This window comes from Phoenix dactylifera, chromosome 12, assembly GCF_051530095.1.
Source record: "Phoenix dactylifera cultivar Ajwa chromosome 12, Ajwa_hap1_PhDact_Kaust_v1.1, whole genome shotgun sequence".
In the NCBI taxonomy this organism is placed as follows: Eukaryota; Viridiplantae; Streptophyta; class Magnoliopsida; order Arecales; family Arecaceae; genus Phoenix; species Phoenix dactylifera.
The window spans coordinates 4,737,720-4,755,047 of record NC_143201.1 but is presented as its reverse complement, the minus strand read 5'-3'; the positions used below and the strand labels follow the sequence as shown (position 1 = coordinate 4,755,047).

Here is a 17,328-nt window from a genome sequence, read left to right as displayed (position 1 = left end):
ACATTCGTTTAAATGAATAATATTTAATCTTTATTTCCCTGGAAATGATAAAGTCACCTCTGGCAATACTGCTAGTCTCTTTTCCAAAATATGGGGATTATTGAGGCTTATGCTAATTTGGTGTCATCAGTATCTTAAAGCTCAACTTAGACTTGGTAGCATCCATTTAGCAATTTAGTAAAGGATGACTGTTGAAATATATGTGGAATTGTGGCTGAGCCCTTGGATTGGCAACCATTTATCATTTATGCCTATTGATTGGCATTTTATCTTGTGCCGGTGATTGGACATTATATTCTTTAGTTCCTGTCTTGTTATTAGACAGGCATAATTGTGTACAGAAAACAGGTTAAACTGTGTGAAACAATCCAAACTTTGTGGCAAGGATTAAATGATAAATGAAGATTAGAGGAGGATTATGTGCATGATTGCAGTCAAAGGACTAAAATAAAGTTGCCAAATATGGATTCTTCGTAGGAAAATTCTTTCATGACATTTTGGTAGGCTGGAAGAAGTCCAGGTTATTAGTTTCCTTCATCATTTAAAAGTAACCTCGGTGAATCTGGATACGAACTAGAGCTTCTCAGCCAATAAAAATCTTGCATCTACCCTTGATTACAGGAGTTGAAGAGGATTTGAGCTTGCTGTCCCTCTATCTTGGTTTGACAGAGCTGAATCCAACTGAGATGCCATTAACTATGTTTCACCACATAGGCACTCGTTTACCCCCCCAGAAAAAATTGGACCAGCAACCGAAACTACCTAAAAAAGAAAAGAAAACAAAGGAGACACGTCTTTGAAGGATTTGATGAGTGAAAGGGACTACCCGGTGCTAACCTTGGGAATTTTGATCATAAAGTAGAAGTACCACCATTGTCGCCTAGGCTTTTTCCATGAACGAGGAGACTGCAAGAACAACCTAAGCAGCTTGAAAAACAATCTTTTAGCCTTCACTTGAAATAACACCATTCAGCCTGAGGTCTCATCTATGCCAGGTGTGCTTTAGGTGCAGGTAGCATTTACATGGAAGGCGGCTCTACTACAGTGTCTGACTGGATCCACTGACGGGCTACACCCATTGCTTCAGGACATATGTGGGATTTCGAAGAAGCTTGATGCCTTCCAAGGCACGCACATCTTCCGAAAGACGAACAGAATTGCCAGCTGGGTGGCGTCTTTTGCTATGCATCACTCAAAAGGTTTTCTCTAGAAGAGTATTGAGGCCGCTCCGCCCGCTTTACATCAGATGCTTATTTCGGATTGTCCTGGGTGCACTCACGCTTGTCTAGTGTGATACGCCGGTTTATCAAAAAAAAAACCTTTAACTTGAGTACAAATTATACATAAAAGAGATGTTATCATTATTAAAATATAATAATCTATTATATTGATAATATATTATGGTATCTAAAATTTAATATGAAATATATTAAATAATGCAGCTACATTTTAAACTATATATAATAAATATAATTGCATATTAGAATAATACATTTTACTATTAAGATAATTATTAAGATTTTAAATATCATAGACAATGATATGTAATCCGTTATATAGTTAATAGTGTATTACATTATTACAATTATTGGGTAATATATCTTTTGTATAAATATCTTATATGGTTATTATAATGATCAAACTCAGTGCTAGCATATCGTAATATGCAAGCTACAATGTAATAGCATATAATATTGTCTAATGATAAAACTCGTGCTACTATATTATAACATGTAAGCTACTATAGAACAGCATAGAACATAATAGAATATTAAGATTTTAGTAATATAACTAATTCAATTCTTATTACACCTCCTCTAGTTATCAAGACTGTGTTATCTCTATGTACTTACTTCCACAACAGATTCCTACTCATTGAAAGTGGCACTTACAGCGGGATGTTCAAGTAGCAAAACCATCTAACGGAAGTGCTTCCATGCCATTCAGTGAATTTTTAACAACTTGACATTGAGAAGAATTGGAAAAACTGAAATTACAATGAAGATGCCAGAATGCAAGACAACAGCCTATTTTTGGTCCATGCGAGGGGGTTAAGATGTTTCTTTACAGGTGTGAGCAAAATACTGCCCCCTCTCATTTTGCATTTCCCATCTCATCTTTGTGTGAGCAATAACAAGTTTGTAACAATGATGGCAAACAACTCTTGGAGAAGAATAACTTTACAGGTGTTTCTTTCTAGAGCATTTAGACTGTTGCAGGGGGCTTGAAGTCAAGCATCTCTCTAATATTCAGCCGGATGGAAGGCCCCATTGATGAGCAAATATGTGCACTTTTCCAGTATACTCCTTTCGCACCTGAAGGTTTGTTTGCTTCTACTGACCTCTGCAATATCATACGGAGGCATAAAAAAAAAAGTCAGGTTCCAAGTAAATAAGTGTATCTCCTTGTATGTTGACCTAACTCATCATTGTATGCTATTGGAGCTTTAGAAAGAAGGTAAACAACATACAATTGCAGCCATCAGATTTATGATAAGATCTTCATCAGGAAAGCAGGCCTTTCCAAAAGGCAGGTGAACAATCCCTGTCTTATCTGCTCGATATTCAACTTTGCCCTTCTTGAACTCTTGAATAGCCTGTAATTGCACTCGTATTAGAGAACTTCTACCCCAGTAGATAACCATAATAAAAGTTAAACTTCAAAGTATAGCAGCTAGTCAGGGTAGATGGGTGGGGAATAGCCCTCCTAGCCTCAAGATTAAAAGAAAAATGGTATAGCAGCTAAAGAAGTTGAAGAAATGTAAAAAAAAAAAAAGCTTTTGTAAAGCAAGATATGATTTGATATTAATAGATATTCTAATTGAACAGATGTACAAAAATAATATTTAGAGAGATGGATGCTTCTCTCCTAACCCCTTTATTCTGAAAAAATAGAACAGCTGGGAATTCATGTAGTCCAAGAGCTCATTTCCTGGACTAGTGCATGACCTGAAGGAATGCCTATTAACACAGCTGATGCTCCAAATTTCAGAAAATAATTTCCCTCTCATATCCAGCAGCTGAACATAATAATTTTGTGACTTAACCGCTAAAACTAGTACGGAAAGTGATCGACGTAACTAAGGTAGGCCGAATCGGACCGAACCGCCCGGCTCGGCCCATACCAAGCCGATCCGGTGGAAAACCGAGTTGGTACGTCTATTAAATTCGATTCCAGCTCCGAACCCGTCGGAACAGATTCTGAACCGGTAGAAATCGGACAGACAAGGCTTGAAGTGATCGACGTAACCAAGGTAGGCTGAATCGGACCGAACCGCCTGGCTCAGCCCGTACCGCGCTGACCCGGTGGGGAACCGGGTTGGTTCGTCCATTAAATTCGGTTCCAGCCCTGAACCGGCCGGAATGGATTCCGAACGGACAGGAACCGCTAGAAAAGGCCTGAACCGGACCGAGTTAACCCGGTTCGGAACCGGGCACCCTCCCTCTTTCCTTCTTTTGTTAAAAGAATATGTTGGAAAGGCCACCTTCTTCTCTATTTTGTTTGGGGTCTTAAGGCTTAAACAATTTCCCCCAATTTGTAAAATCACACCAATTCAGTGCAATTGAAGAAATATCCAAGCCTAAATAAGATGTGCTTTCTCTCTCCGATCTCATTCTCTCTATTTTTTTCTCGAAAAAATAGCTTGAAATTTGCAAAATAAGGAGAGATCATGCCAAATTTTTTGATTTGAGCTTGATTTTATGATACGTTGTAGATCTATAAATGATCTACACGATAACATAAAAATTTTTAATTTTAAAATTATATATAATTTTTAAAAATCTAAAATATATTTTCAATTTAAAAAATATTAAAAATATTAAAAAAAATAAAATTTAAAAAATATAAAATCAAAAGCATATTTAGGGGCATGCAAGCTACTCTCCAGCAAAATTTGGTGTCCATTTATTAAAGTTTCGATGTGATCATGTGCACAGTTGCGTAAGCCTAAATTTAAAACAAATTAAAAAATATGTAGTTGTTGATGTATGCCCATAGGCCTAGAAAAATATATGTAGCATCTATTGTTAGATTCTACATAGATTTGAGCTGAAATTAATTTTTTAAATATTAATATTAAAAAACTATTTTTAAATTTAAAAATTATTAAAAATATATAATTAATACCAAAAAATAGTAGTACATATTATATAATTTAGAAGTATTTTCTAAAGTAGAAAATATTTTTTTTGAATTTATGACATTTAAACATATTTTTAAATTTAAAAATTATCAAAAATATATAAATAAATAAAAAATATGAAAAAAATAGAATTATGTATTAGATAAATCTGATGTAATTTTTGAGGTAAAAAAATTATTTCATCGTAACAAAATTTTGCTATTTTTACATAATTGATAAATAGGCGTCCTTGATAAACTTGAAGGAATGGAACCATCAAAGAAAAAAAATCAGAACATAATACTGGTTGGAATTATTAGCAAATGCTCTTGGGTTAGCACCATTGGAAGTGCAATTGGTGCAACATAAAGTTTAAGAGAGGAGGGGTACTCAGATTGAAGTAGCACTTAGTTGGTGGTTATCCTGACGTATCTATGTGATGAAAATGCCCACAGGAGGTTTGGCAGCTAATGAAGAAGCACTTCATTGATTTTAGGGCAGTGAAGGAGAGAGTTTTCAAGAAAAAGACAAAGGTGGATTGTCGAGTGGCAGAGCCACCTTCCTATCACTTCAGGAAGTCAGAGGAAGGGTTCGCTCCAGATGAGGAGGCACAGATTCAAGCTGCAGTGCAGGCGAGCCTAGATGATCAGTGGCAGCAGGATGAGGTGGCCAGATATAGGGCTTGATTTAGGCCCTCATACTATAAATCGAGCTCCAGTTCTGCGAGTAGCAGGACAGATCCAGAGTTCAGGAGGACCTCCAAAGTCAGGGAGACTGTCAGCAGAGGCGGTGGCCGTATTGTATCTATGCTGAAGGAGATGATTGATTAAGTAGGAGAGGAGAATGTCGTACATGTCATCATTGATAATGGGCCATAATATAAGGCCGTCGGAAAGATCTTGATAGAGTGATGACCACATATTTTCTGGGTCCCATGTGTTGCACATTGTATCGACCTCATGTTGATAGACATTGCAAAGATTCATAGGGTGCAGCAGACAATGGAAACAGCCCAAACCATCACTAAATATATTTATAACCATACATAGGTCCTTTCACTGATAAGGAGGTATGCAGGGAAAGAGATCTTGAGACCATGAGTCCCACGGTTTGCTATCAACTATGTTGCACTTGGATAGCCTTTTTGAGAGGAAAACAACCCTATGTCAGATGTTTGTCAGTCCCGAGTAGCAGAAAAGTAATTTGCAAGGGCTGGCACTGAAGAAAGGATTGTCAAGGACTTGGTGACGAGGCAGATATTCTGACAGCGGGCCACTACAATAATTAAGGCTATCAGACCATTGTATGAAATGCTTCGCGCCGTGACAGCGAGGTACCCCCAGATGGGCTTCTTGTATCATATGATGGAGAGGACAAAGATTTAGATCAAGAAGGCAGATTTGAGGTATGCCCAAAAATACATCGACATTATTGAGCGACGATGGGACTACCAGATGGATAGAGACTTGCATCTTGCAGGTAAGCAAGAACATTGAAATTAGACTGCCAGATGGCTACTAACCTATGCAATCCAAAGCATCTTACGGGTCAGATTTTGTTGTCGGGTTATTCGGATGGACCCCTTTACAGTCGTTTTATCAGTCATTTCATCAGCTAGAGAACACCTCTCAGAGTCAGAGCTTCAACACAAGATCCGAGAGTACTTATAACCCAGAGCGCGTTTCTTATGGGATGAACATATAAGACTACAACATTGCTTGGTTAAAACGGTGGGCTGATGTGCCTCCTGACTATGTTGATGATCCAAATATCTACAAGAGGCATCACCACTCCACGAAATTTTAAATATCAGTATGTATATTATACTTTAAATATATATAATTGATTATATTATTTTATATTTTTCACCTCATTACTTGATTTGAGGATATTTTATGTTGCTTCTTGTAGCACGTAACATTTCACTAATCATTTTATATTTTGTATCATTTTAAAACAACAAGATGCATCATTTAAATTAAACTAGGATCATAGAAATATCAAAAAATATCAAATTAGTCTTCAAATCATTAAAAAAGATTGACAATCAATTAATCAAACTTGAAAAACTCAAAAAAAAGGCATGCCAGTTTCGCAGTACAAAACCGGCACACTCAAGCGTACCGTTGTCAGTACGGTACCGAAACAGCACCGTATCGACCCTTTTAGTACCGACCCATCCAACGACCGATACGGATTCCGGTACCGATTCGGCGGACCTTGGACGTAACAAATCCAACTGGTATATTCAACAAAAAGGCATGATTTATAGTTAAAAGAAACAGGTAGTTTTAGCTGATGGTAAGATTTATAAGTTTAATCTCAACACCAGTCTATGATGTGAGAGAAGACTAGTAGTTCATGAACCAATAGCCTCGAATTTCAGGATCCTTAATTTTATTGCCTTGCATTTTTCAATGGCTGAAAGGAGGAAACCTTGTACCATACGCAAATCACTTTTGTACTGGGCCAGAAGAAGTGAAAAATACTAAATATAGAGAATAGAGAAAATTGTTAAAATATAATTAAGATGATGGAGCTTGGAAACTAGATACTCAAGGCGAGGGAGGAAAACTAATGGGGAAAAAGCCTCCTTTTGACAAACCATTTACATAAGATGGGGACCATGTAAGAATTCCTTCTTGTGATGAAATGCCAATCATTTATCAGAAAATGGACAGGGGTACACCATAGAAATAGACTGTATTAACTTAGATGTTAGCGAAAAATTCAAAACATGCAACTAAGTGCAGTCAACAAACCCATATGTTTGTGTGTATCCCTTCATGATTGATATTTGCTTTATGGAGATATATTCTATCAAGATTATACACAAAAATCACTGATTTACGGTATATCAAACAGTCAGAAAATGAAAATATGCCTAAAATATTTTTGAAGAATCTCTATTTATTCATGGTTATCCTATATTGATATGTTTTCACAAATCTTTCTATGTTTTTCTTGATACTTCATCCTAACATGCCAGTTAAGGTTCAATCCAATGTTTCAAACTAGCCTAGGTGAGAGGATACTTGCTCAGGCAAGCCATACTGATTCAGTACAACCAAAACAAGCCCCAAAACCAAGATATCAAATCTTACCACATAAATTAAGGTACTTAGGCAAGCAAAAATGGGTCTAAGAATGTTAGGTGACTATACATTCTCTGAAGTTACACCTAGGATTATGTTGTCAAGAAACTTCACCTTCTTAAGCAATAAAATTTCCACAACATTTGTAATCAGAACAAATCTGAGGTAGTTGGGTCTAAGGTGCCATTACTTGAATAATTACACTGCTACCCTTCCATAGGCTTAGCTTTGTTTCTCATTATCATTTTAGCAGTAAAAAAGGAACAGACCCAGTCAAGAGAAAGCAATACTAGGATCAACTTCTGTCTGCTGAATATTGAAAACAGCAAAGCTGCAAAACGGAATCAGCTAAATATCCGCAAATTAGCCAGCCATACCTGAGGTATATCTGTAGTAACTGTACCCGCTTTAGGATTTGGCATAAGGCCTCGTGGCCCTAAAATCTTCCCCAAACTGGCAACCTGAAGGAAGTTCAACAAGATGTTCCAAGATGAAACTCGGTTGATAGATTGTTCTCAGTTTGGGCAAAGACGTCAATGACAAAATATAAATAGACCAATTCTTCAGACTATGTCCATGCTGGCAACATATTTAGTCATGGAGTATATTATGAAGCTCAAATAAATAAAGAAAGACTTTCCATTGAAGAAGCAAGAACTATCTGAATAGATTAATGCAGCACACAGAGCATGCAAAATCACAAAAAAGAACTGTCCCAAGCAATGTTGAATGTAGTGAAACTACAAAAACACATAAGAGGAGTCTCGACAAATCACAAGATAATGACGATTGAAGAATGTATACACTTTATACCAGAAATGCAGCTCCTGACAGTTTTGTAGCTCATGCTGTTCTGTTAGGTATATAGCACATCAGGTAACATGTCCTCTCTCCCAAAAAAAAAATGAAATGAAAAGGAACATAAAGAGACCCTTCGTTGATGGTACATGACCATCATATGTGGCATTAGTATGGTAGCTGCAATTAATAGTTATGACCCCCACTATCAGATCAGATGGTCATGGGAAAATTCCTTCTCCATGACGCTCTCCGAGGAGGTTAAGATGCAGCAACCCAACCCACCACATCCTCCAATAGACCAGCCACATCCTCCCAAAGTATTTGCCTCCATCTCTCCATTTTAAAAGACCAATTAGGACCCTTGTGCCTTGTCCATCAAGAGGTCCTTCAAGTTATAGTTACCTAGAACTGTCAAGATTATGCTTCTTTGCTTGGTGGTACACATCAATTGTTGTCATCTACTGGCCCCATTAAGGTAAATGATTATTATTAATGAAAAATGCTTGACCATTATTCATTTCAAGGGACATGTCAAAAAAAAATCCAAGATGACTTGAGCCCCTTGGCTACTTATTAATAGCGAAGGCGGATTTCTCTCTAAAGGTACTTGTTTTAGCAAAATAAACCTTCAAGCTGATTAGCCACGTGTATACCGACCGCTGAATACAGTTGTCAGGTGATTACCTAACCTAAATATCTCCTCACCCAATAAACATTTTTTAAATCACAGACCAGTGTTTTTCTTTCAGATGCTAGAGAATCCACAGGCTATTCAATCATCTAGAAAAGTTTAAACTGTATGATAAGCAAATATATAGTTTCTAAAAACAATCAGTGACAGCTCCATGTGTCATCAAGTTGGGGGGCAGCCAAACCTCTTGCACATTCATTCATTTGCCTCCCATGGAAAGATAGATATTTTGTCACCGAACTAGCTTTCCTCCATACATGCTGATGTTGGTAATCATAAGCAATAGCTCTCTACTCCAACAAAGTACAATGCTGAGAAACCAAGGCAGTGACTTACCTTTGTGAAGCAAGTTAACCAGTCCTTGGGAGCAAGGTTTGCAGGCTCAGTGTTGGACCCCATAACGGTACCCAAGCGGTACACCCTGCATCAAGTGCTGGCACAATAGGGGGTGATACCGAGTCTCAGTACCTTGTGGATGCGGTACGGTATGTGTCGCAATTTCAAGTCCTTTTGAAAAGGTCAAGCTTCAATCAATCAATCTCTATTGGAACATGAGTAACCACCTTATCTATAAACATGTCCACATTGTGGGCTAGTTAGTAGACAACCATCCGTTTACTAATGCAGTTGTATTATACACCAAGTAGTAACTTCAAGAAACAATCACTTTCTGTTGTTTTCTCCCTCCTTGCCAGAACTACATGCTTTCAAGCAAGGTTGATGTCAATGATATTTCTAACGACCATTCTACTGGCTTCTTAATCACCAAAAAATCGCCTCAACTCTGAAAAGATCATGAAACAATACACGCATATACATATACATAAATGTATACATACATATCGATGTACACATATCCATATACTTGTGCGTAGACAAATACATATACATATACATGTACATATGCATATACCTATATTGCTCTAGGGCCAAGCTCAAAATATGCAAAGGCCCACATGTTTAATCAGTTCGTGATGTCCTCTCTCTTATCCATGCACTTGTTTGCTTCCAAACATTTCTACTGTGATAGCTGGAGTAGTATTTAAATGACCCCTGATCCCACTGTTCATGAGAAGAAAGCAGACCAAGATCAACTACCCATCTTGCACCAAGATTCTCATTATAGGCTTGCCTGTAATAGATCACAATAAATTCGTAATGACTTTGCTAAGAACACTCCTCAAGTCTACGGTGTTTATCCAGCATTAGACATAGATCCTCTAGAGTAACTTTCCTATATGAACGGCACATAAGCATCATATTGGGATAGAAATTAACTTTGCATATTTCATAGGCACAAGTTCATACTTTAACAAAAGTTCTGAAAAAATTAATAAAATTTAAGGGACAAAAAATAAAAAAAGAAATATTTTTTTTGATACAACCAAATGAATAGCAAGAATTCAACAAAATTAAAAAGGCAATTCAGAAAGAAGCCATGAATTGCTGAAATCAGAAAAAAAAAAAATAAACATATTAAATTTTAATTATTAAAGAAGTTTGGCAGAAACTATATATGTTTGTGCATCATAGACTTACATGTAAGGGGAAGCCCTAGTAAGCTAAGGACATGGACAGTTGCATGTATGTTCATCAAGATACCTGTGTGTGTGTGTGTTCCCCCCCTCAACACAAAAATACTTTAGTAGTGGACACAATTCATTATTGCAACTTTCTAACATGGTTCAGAGCTAGAAAACACCAAAACCTAGAAGCGTGGATGGTACTAAAATTCCTCCATGTGTGAGCTAGCAAAAACTTAAATCTAGTTAGCAGTTGTTCTTAAGAATGCATAAACAAATAGTCACCAAGTCATCTTTTACCAAAAATAACATATTCTTGTAGATTTTATGACATTTCTACTGAATATTATCACCAAAAAGAGCTTTTCTTATGCAGCTACAGTCAGACTAACTGCCGGCATAAATTGAGATGAGGATAACCATTTTGACTTTTGAGCTTTTGAATGCGCATACGTTTTAATCCAATTCACAATTAAGTGTGATGTTTACAATCTATGACCACAATCTCCTGATGCTGTTTAATGAAAGTGTTCCATTTCACATTCTAAGTGATTCTATCTCATTTGTTGATAGGTTTTTCCATATTTCTTCTCTATAGAGCCTCAGATTTATTTTTCAGCTTTCTTCTCTAGAAAGCCTAAAATTAGTGGAATTGCAAATGGCCACCTCAAATTTATTTGAAAAATAGATCAAATGGGCATCTTTACCATACACTAATAATGCTGAACAAAAGTTCCTGTCTAAATCTGACCTCCGTGATTCAAATATAAGTTTCATCCTTCAACATGTCTCACCATGCTCCCCAAAGAGTCCTAAATATATCAGATCAAATAAAACAAATATTAATCTTAAGTCAAGCTATAATATCACAAGGCTGACTACAGCTTTTGAATTTTATATTGCATCAAATCTCTTCCAGGAGGACACAAACCTAGATTGGATATGCAATATGAACACAAGAAGGCATCAAAAGGAGCTTATCAATGAATTTTGGAAATTTACAACCCCGGGCTCCCATGAGAATGACAATTAACAATTAGTGATCCAGAGAACTATAGCCTATGAAAGCAAACAATAAGTTTGTAACGTAGGTATCATCAGCGGTAATTAAAGAAAAGCGGTAGGTTAACTACTGGAATTGCAGAAGATATCATTTTCTGGACTATAGATTTCAATTAGCACAATGAGAAGAAATGGTACATCTTTAGTTTATGTTCCAATAGAGGTTATTGAAGCACTTAGATCATCTCTAAGAATTCCCCTCCAGTTAGGCATTCTAAAACAAGCTTAGTTGTAAAAAGGGAATGTACATAGATGAAAAACATATCAGAGACAAAATTACAAATCTAGGTGGCAATATTTGGATGAGTTACTAATGCAGCAGAAGAAGGCAAGATGGTTAGTGAGAGATACAAAGGAAAATGGGAGAAGCAGAGAGGCTGTGCCATTATCTTACCAGCCACTTCCAGATCTCCCAAGCTATCTAGGAGATATCTAGGATAGGCTGACAACTCATCTTGATTCATTTCTTTTCGAAAGAATTCTTTAAACTGAATCCATCCGTAACTAGAAATACATGGCCTGCCCCTAATGCTTTCTTTCTCTTCTGTTAGGAGTCCTTACAGAAGGTCTATCACATAGGGAATAAATGGTTGGACAATACATGTGTCGAAATTTCAAAATTAGGAATCCTCAAGTGACTAAGTAGTTTTCATTTAATTTCTTTCTTACCAAATGCATTATGATAAATTAGATAATCTCATGAAAATATGTGTTCCTAAAGCTTATATAAGAGCTGGCATGTCTGTTTTCAAGAGCTAGATGATGTATGAATCTGAGGGGAAACTCGATACAGCAACAGGCTTGCAGTTCTAGGTTTGACAAGATCATGCCTAGATTTACCGTGTCAGTTAAAAGAAGACCATTGGTTGCGAATGAAAAAGTGTTTACATATAATAATCATGTCTATAATCTGTATATCATTTCTAGGATAAGTCGACAAAATAATATATGCATTATTACTAAAATTATAACCATAAGGAATTTTGTAGATTAGCTAATATCAGGTACTATGAGGCTAGCCGGTTAAAAATTACTAATAAAAATATTAACAAAATTTAAAAAATCTACTGATTAATTTTAATTTCTTCAACCACGGTTTTTTAACTATGCAGTCAAATGATTAAATGGCTGTTTAAAATTTCACTTCATTGGCATTGAGGCAATATTATATATTTAATAGCAGATGAAAGACATTTTCTTAAAAAAGTAAAAATATAAACTCCAATGATTTAGTTTGCTTACAGCCTCCATCTGTATCATTAAAAGAAAAGGCAAAGAGACGATCCTCTTTGAATATAGAATACAAACCTTAGGCATCATATCTGGTGAAGCAATTAACTTATCAAACTCCATGAATCCTCCCTTTATTTGTTCTATTAAATCTTCTCCACCAACTACATCAGCTCCTGTACTCTTTGCTTCATCAATCTTCTCTCCTATAAAATTTAAACCTAATAAATATCAGATCCAGGAAACACTAAGTCTTAAAAAGCTTTCTGTAGCAAAAATTAATGTAAAACCATCATCATACTAAAACAAAATTGGAAAAAGGATCCAATGGTAAAGTCTCCAATTGTGCCTAGTTGCCTACAAAGGTAAACTTCTATGAATTGTTCAACTTTAACAAACAACAGCTGCTTTAAGCTGATTCAAGTGCAATGTTGGATGGGCTCCGCTTTAAGAGATGAATCTTTACTCACAGTCAAGGCAACTTAGCCAAATGATCTAACATAGGACAAGTTTCTTTAATTTTACAATCCCAGTGTTTAGTCTGTCTTCATTCTTTCTCTGACCAGCTGAGTTGCTCCGTCATCGATGAGGATGTGACCTGATCCAGGTCTATCCTACAAAAGTTATTCATTGAGTAAACCCAATAAGCTCAGAAGCACTGTATTTCTTGCAAGAAACCCAATATGGTCCAAGAATTCCTTTTGTCACGGACATTAATATGCTCGGTCTGTGACAAAAACAGATATCTGCAAAAAAATTTCCAATGATCTGAATCCTTTGGCACATTTTAACACTAGAAAGTCTATGTCTAGGCATGGGCACCATGATGAGCAAAATTTTACTATGATTGCCCTCAAAAGGCTCACTCTATAGGAACACCATCATACTATGCTTAATCTTTGCCTACTCTAGCTGTCTTTGATACCCAAAAATCTGAAAGTTGATAAAATGCCATAGAGAAATCTAGAGGTCAGAAAAGCAAAAATATTTCACCATATTAAGAAAAAGATCAGCCTCCAACAATGTGGTCACTTCCATTACCCCTTTATATTATATGTCAAGTTTTCTTATGCTTGCGACAGTAAGCTGAAGTAATGGCCAAGATTATATTCTTCTTGGGTTACAAAAGGGTTAAGAGGATATCGTGTAATTAAGGAAGAAGATTCAGAATTGTTGAATTATCATTCAGTGTTTGATCAGTTGATTGATATTCTATGAACCAGTGGAGCAATTTGACATGGTTGCTAATGTAGAACTGAAACTATGTGTCTGCTGGAATTTCCAATATCATCATAAGTTACAGTTAGTTCGAAGTATAAAAAGGTGGAAACTTAATGGAAATATCATATAACATTGTAAGCTTATGTGTAGGGATAATACATCTACATATTAGTGTATGCTTTGATGAATTTTTTATTAGGGAATAAACAAATTTTTAGGCCTTCTGGAAGGAAGGACTATGGATCAGTCGGATTACAAAAGGTGAAAAGGATAGCATCTGACTAGTATTGAACAGACTGATTTCAGATAATAGTAGGAGAGACAATCCAGAGTTTGAGATTCCAAATGTTGATCAGCTGATGGGCATGCTATGGATCAATAGGCAACTGGACAAGGTTTTTAAGTAGAAAGAGAATAATAAGCTCCCGCAATTTCTGATCACGCCAAAAATTGGATACAAATGGAATAAGAAAGTGGGAATCTACATAAAATACATTATATGAGATTCTAAACTATGAGTCGAAATGAAGGATATATGGCATGGTTTAAGTCATGAGTGGTGTATTCGTATAACAGTACCGTACAAACGTGGAGTTAGACAGAGATTTAACAAAAGCAGTATGTGATGGATGACTTTAATTCCATCAGATTGGACAAATTGAAACATAACCATCCAGTTCAGTTTAAGCAAGCTGTACAATCATGGCCTTCCAAGCAGATTACAATATAAAAGCTTGCACAATATAAAATTTCAGAAGACTTTCCATGAATTGAATGGCATAACCAAATCTTCCTCAGAAACAATAAACCTTTGAGTTTGAGACCAAGACTTTCATTAAACATAAATGAAAAGATAGGAAACAAGCATGTTGTGCAAACAGTATTTCTAATGTCCATATAATTAGAGACTAGCTTGAACTTATCTCTAATGCTCAATACCAATCTAGAACATTTATTTTCTCGGAGATTGACTAGGTATTGAGAAATCACAATTGGAACCACAACATAAAAAAAGTGAGAAAAATCAAATTATCAAAATTATATTCTACTGTTACACTGTCAGTTCACCAAGGAAGAGTAGGAAATTCATAAGTTTTACTCAGAAAGAAAAAGGAATCATCTAAAAGTATTCAAACTTCGGCATAGATGTGTGATATAGGCAGTTATACGCAACACCAACATATCAGCATCGGTATCTAGTTAACCGACCTTGTGTTAGAACGGCTACTTTGACAGTCCGCCCTGCCCCCTTGGGTAAATTCACCTACAAGAAGAGACAAAAGCAGATAAGCAATCAATGCAAACAATAACAAACAAACAAATTTGAAGTGCAACAAAGAGAAGAATTTAGTGAAAATCCACACCGATGCCCTCAGCTGCTGGTCATTGTACTTGGGGTCAATATTGAGGCGGAAATGGGCCTCGGCAGACTCGACAAAATTAGTGCTGGACATCTGCTTGAGAAGCGCCACTGCCATTGGCACATCATAGTCCTTCTTGCTCTCCCTCAGATTCTGGATCTCCAAAAACCGCTTCGACCTCGTCTGCTCATCAAAATACCACCTTTATCCGAGATCCCTTCACTAATTCTTCTAAACTCCGACAAACAAACACAAACACAAAAATGGAGAGAGTAAAGAAGATGAAGGGAGATCGGATGAGGAAGTACTCTGTCCCTCTTGAGGAGCAAGGCGGCCTTCCCAATCTTGGGCTTGGAGGGGGGCAACGGGGCTTCGGCGGCGGCCTCATCCTCCTCCACGACGTCGGTCTCGGCGGCGGCGGCAGCGGCGGCGTCGGCGGCGCGGGTGGCGGGCTTCGGAGAGGCGACGGGGAGGCATGGGGTGGGGGAGAGTAGCGTGTGGAGAGCCACGGAGGGGTAGGACGAGGAGGAGGAGGAGAAGGGGCGAAGGAAGAGAGGGGGGGCGGCGGGCTTGGGGCAGAAGAGAGCGGCCGGCGGGGAGAGGGACGAGGGGGAGGAGACAGCGGCCATTATCGCCGCTTGGTGGAGAGCTCCGGGGTGGTGGCAGGGCAAAGAGGAGACAAGAGGCATTTTGGGTGATGATCGGTAGTGCTGGGGCGGGTTGGGTTGCCATGATGCGTTGCCGGGATGATCAGGATGCGGTGTGGTGATTGGCCGTAGACCGTTGGATTGGAGGATAAAAATAGAAGATTGGAAGGCTACCGTAATTGAGGAGGGTGTTTCGCATAAATATACTTCTAAAAATTTAAATTTATATAAATATTTTTTAAAATTTATATTTATTTCTGTATCCTAATAAAATACTTCTCCACAAATACTCCTAATCTAACACCGTTAATAAAAAACATATTTATTTTAATTAAAAATAAAATAAAATTTTAAAATTATTTTTTTGTCCTCCATTGTAATAGTCTTATAAATGTTTTTTTGTGCACATCTATGCATTAAGAATATTTTAATTATTTTAATTTGAAATTGTTAATTTTTTAACGACGTTAGATGGCATGGTTATATATACAAAAATAAGAATAAAAAAAAATAAAATAGCAAAATAAGGATATTCATGTAAAATTCAATATTTAGAAGGGTATCATACAAAAAAATTCTTTGCTATAATTGTCCGACCACTAGTTCCCTTTCTTCCATGTCTATGAACTGGATTTGCCCATGCATTTACACGTCTCACACGCCTCTGCACTCTGCTGCATTCAAAGTGCTATGTTATTTATGGCCCATGAAACTATCAATATTTTTTTTTTTTGCATTTAGAATCTATTTAGCTATTTCTATAAAATTGAATTGAAAATCCTGTAAGATTTATAGACTAGGTCGTCTATTTAAACATAACCTCATATCAATCATACTCCCCTCAGCCTAAATTATATGGGAAGAGAAAAAAAAATCAACAGATATTTTTTTTTTCTTCCTCTAGCCCAAAGATTAGAATTTGGGTTGGATTTAGACATGCTTTTAGAAAATACAAGTTAGATTGGCCAACAAACTCAATTTCTATAGAATTTTCGGTTCAATCCTATAGAATAATAGAAATATTCAAGTAGCCTTTAGTATTAGAAAAAGTCTGGCCAAAATTGAGTATGGATGAAATGAATGATCAGAAAGAAAATAATTTAAAAAAGAACCTAGAGGAGTGTTGATAGATTGGTAATTGACAAGCGTAGAAACATGAGGAAAGGATAGCATCGGTTGAAGTCCCTCAAAACTCCATATTTTTCATCAAAAAGATGAAAGTAACTTCGACCATTTCATAATCTTGGAATTATAGAACTTGTGATCCCTTGCATAAAAACTCACATTCCTCCCGTACTTTCCTACCTTCCTATTCAGGAGGGCATTAGGGAGGTACAGAAAAAGGAACAGCTACTGCACAAGGTTCCTCCCAATTAGCGGTACATAGGATCTGAAAAGGCTCGGATATACATAGTCAATCTTAGCCTGCATACAAATAGGTTATCTATATGATTTAATCCATGACATCCAAGTCATAATGGATCAACTTTATTATTACATTAAAGCTCATCCTCTGAGAGAGCTTCACATAATAGGTGCTTACTTTCTTTGACCTTCCTGCATTCACATAATAA

At 36.7% G+C, this 17,328-nt stretch overlaps 1 protein-coding gene across 2 annotated transcripts; it reads right to left on the bottom strand.

The window, feature by feature from the left end:
- Positions 1-1,920: 1,920 nt before the first annotated feature.
- On the bottom strand, positions 1,921-15,804 carry LOC103698105 (large ribosomal subunit protein uL1c-like). Of its 2 annotated transcripts, XM_039115872.3 has the most exons (7): positions 15,416-15,800; positions 15,111-15,290; positions 14,956-15,010; positions 12,604-12,731; positions 7,596-7,679; positions 2,471-2,596; positions 1,921-2,343 (listed from the first exon to the last, which is right to left on the bottom strand). In XM_039115872.3, the coding sequence occupies exons 1-7, from the start codon at positions 15,794-15,796 to the stop codon at positions 2,206-2,208; spliced, it is 1,092 nt and encodes a 363-aa protein (XP_038971800.3). In that variant the 5' UTR covers positions 15,797-15,800; the 3' UTR covers positions 1,921-2,205. The 2 variants fall into 2 exon arrangements, with proteins under 2 accessions (XP_038971800.3, XP_088564295.2); XM_088708169.2 differs by lacking the exon at positions 7,596-7,679 and having other exon boundaries at positions 15,416-15,804.
- Positions 15,805-17,328: the final 1,524 nt, after the last annotated feature.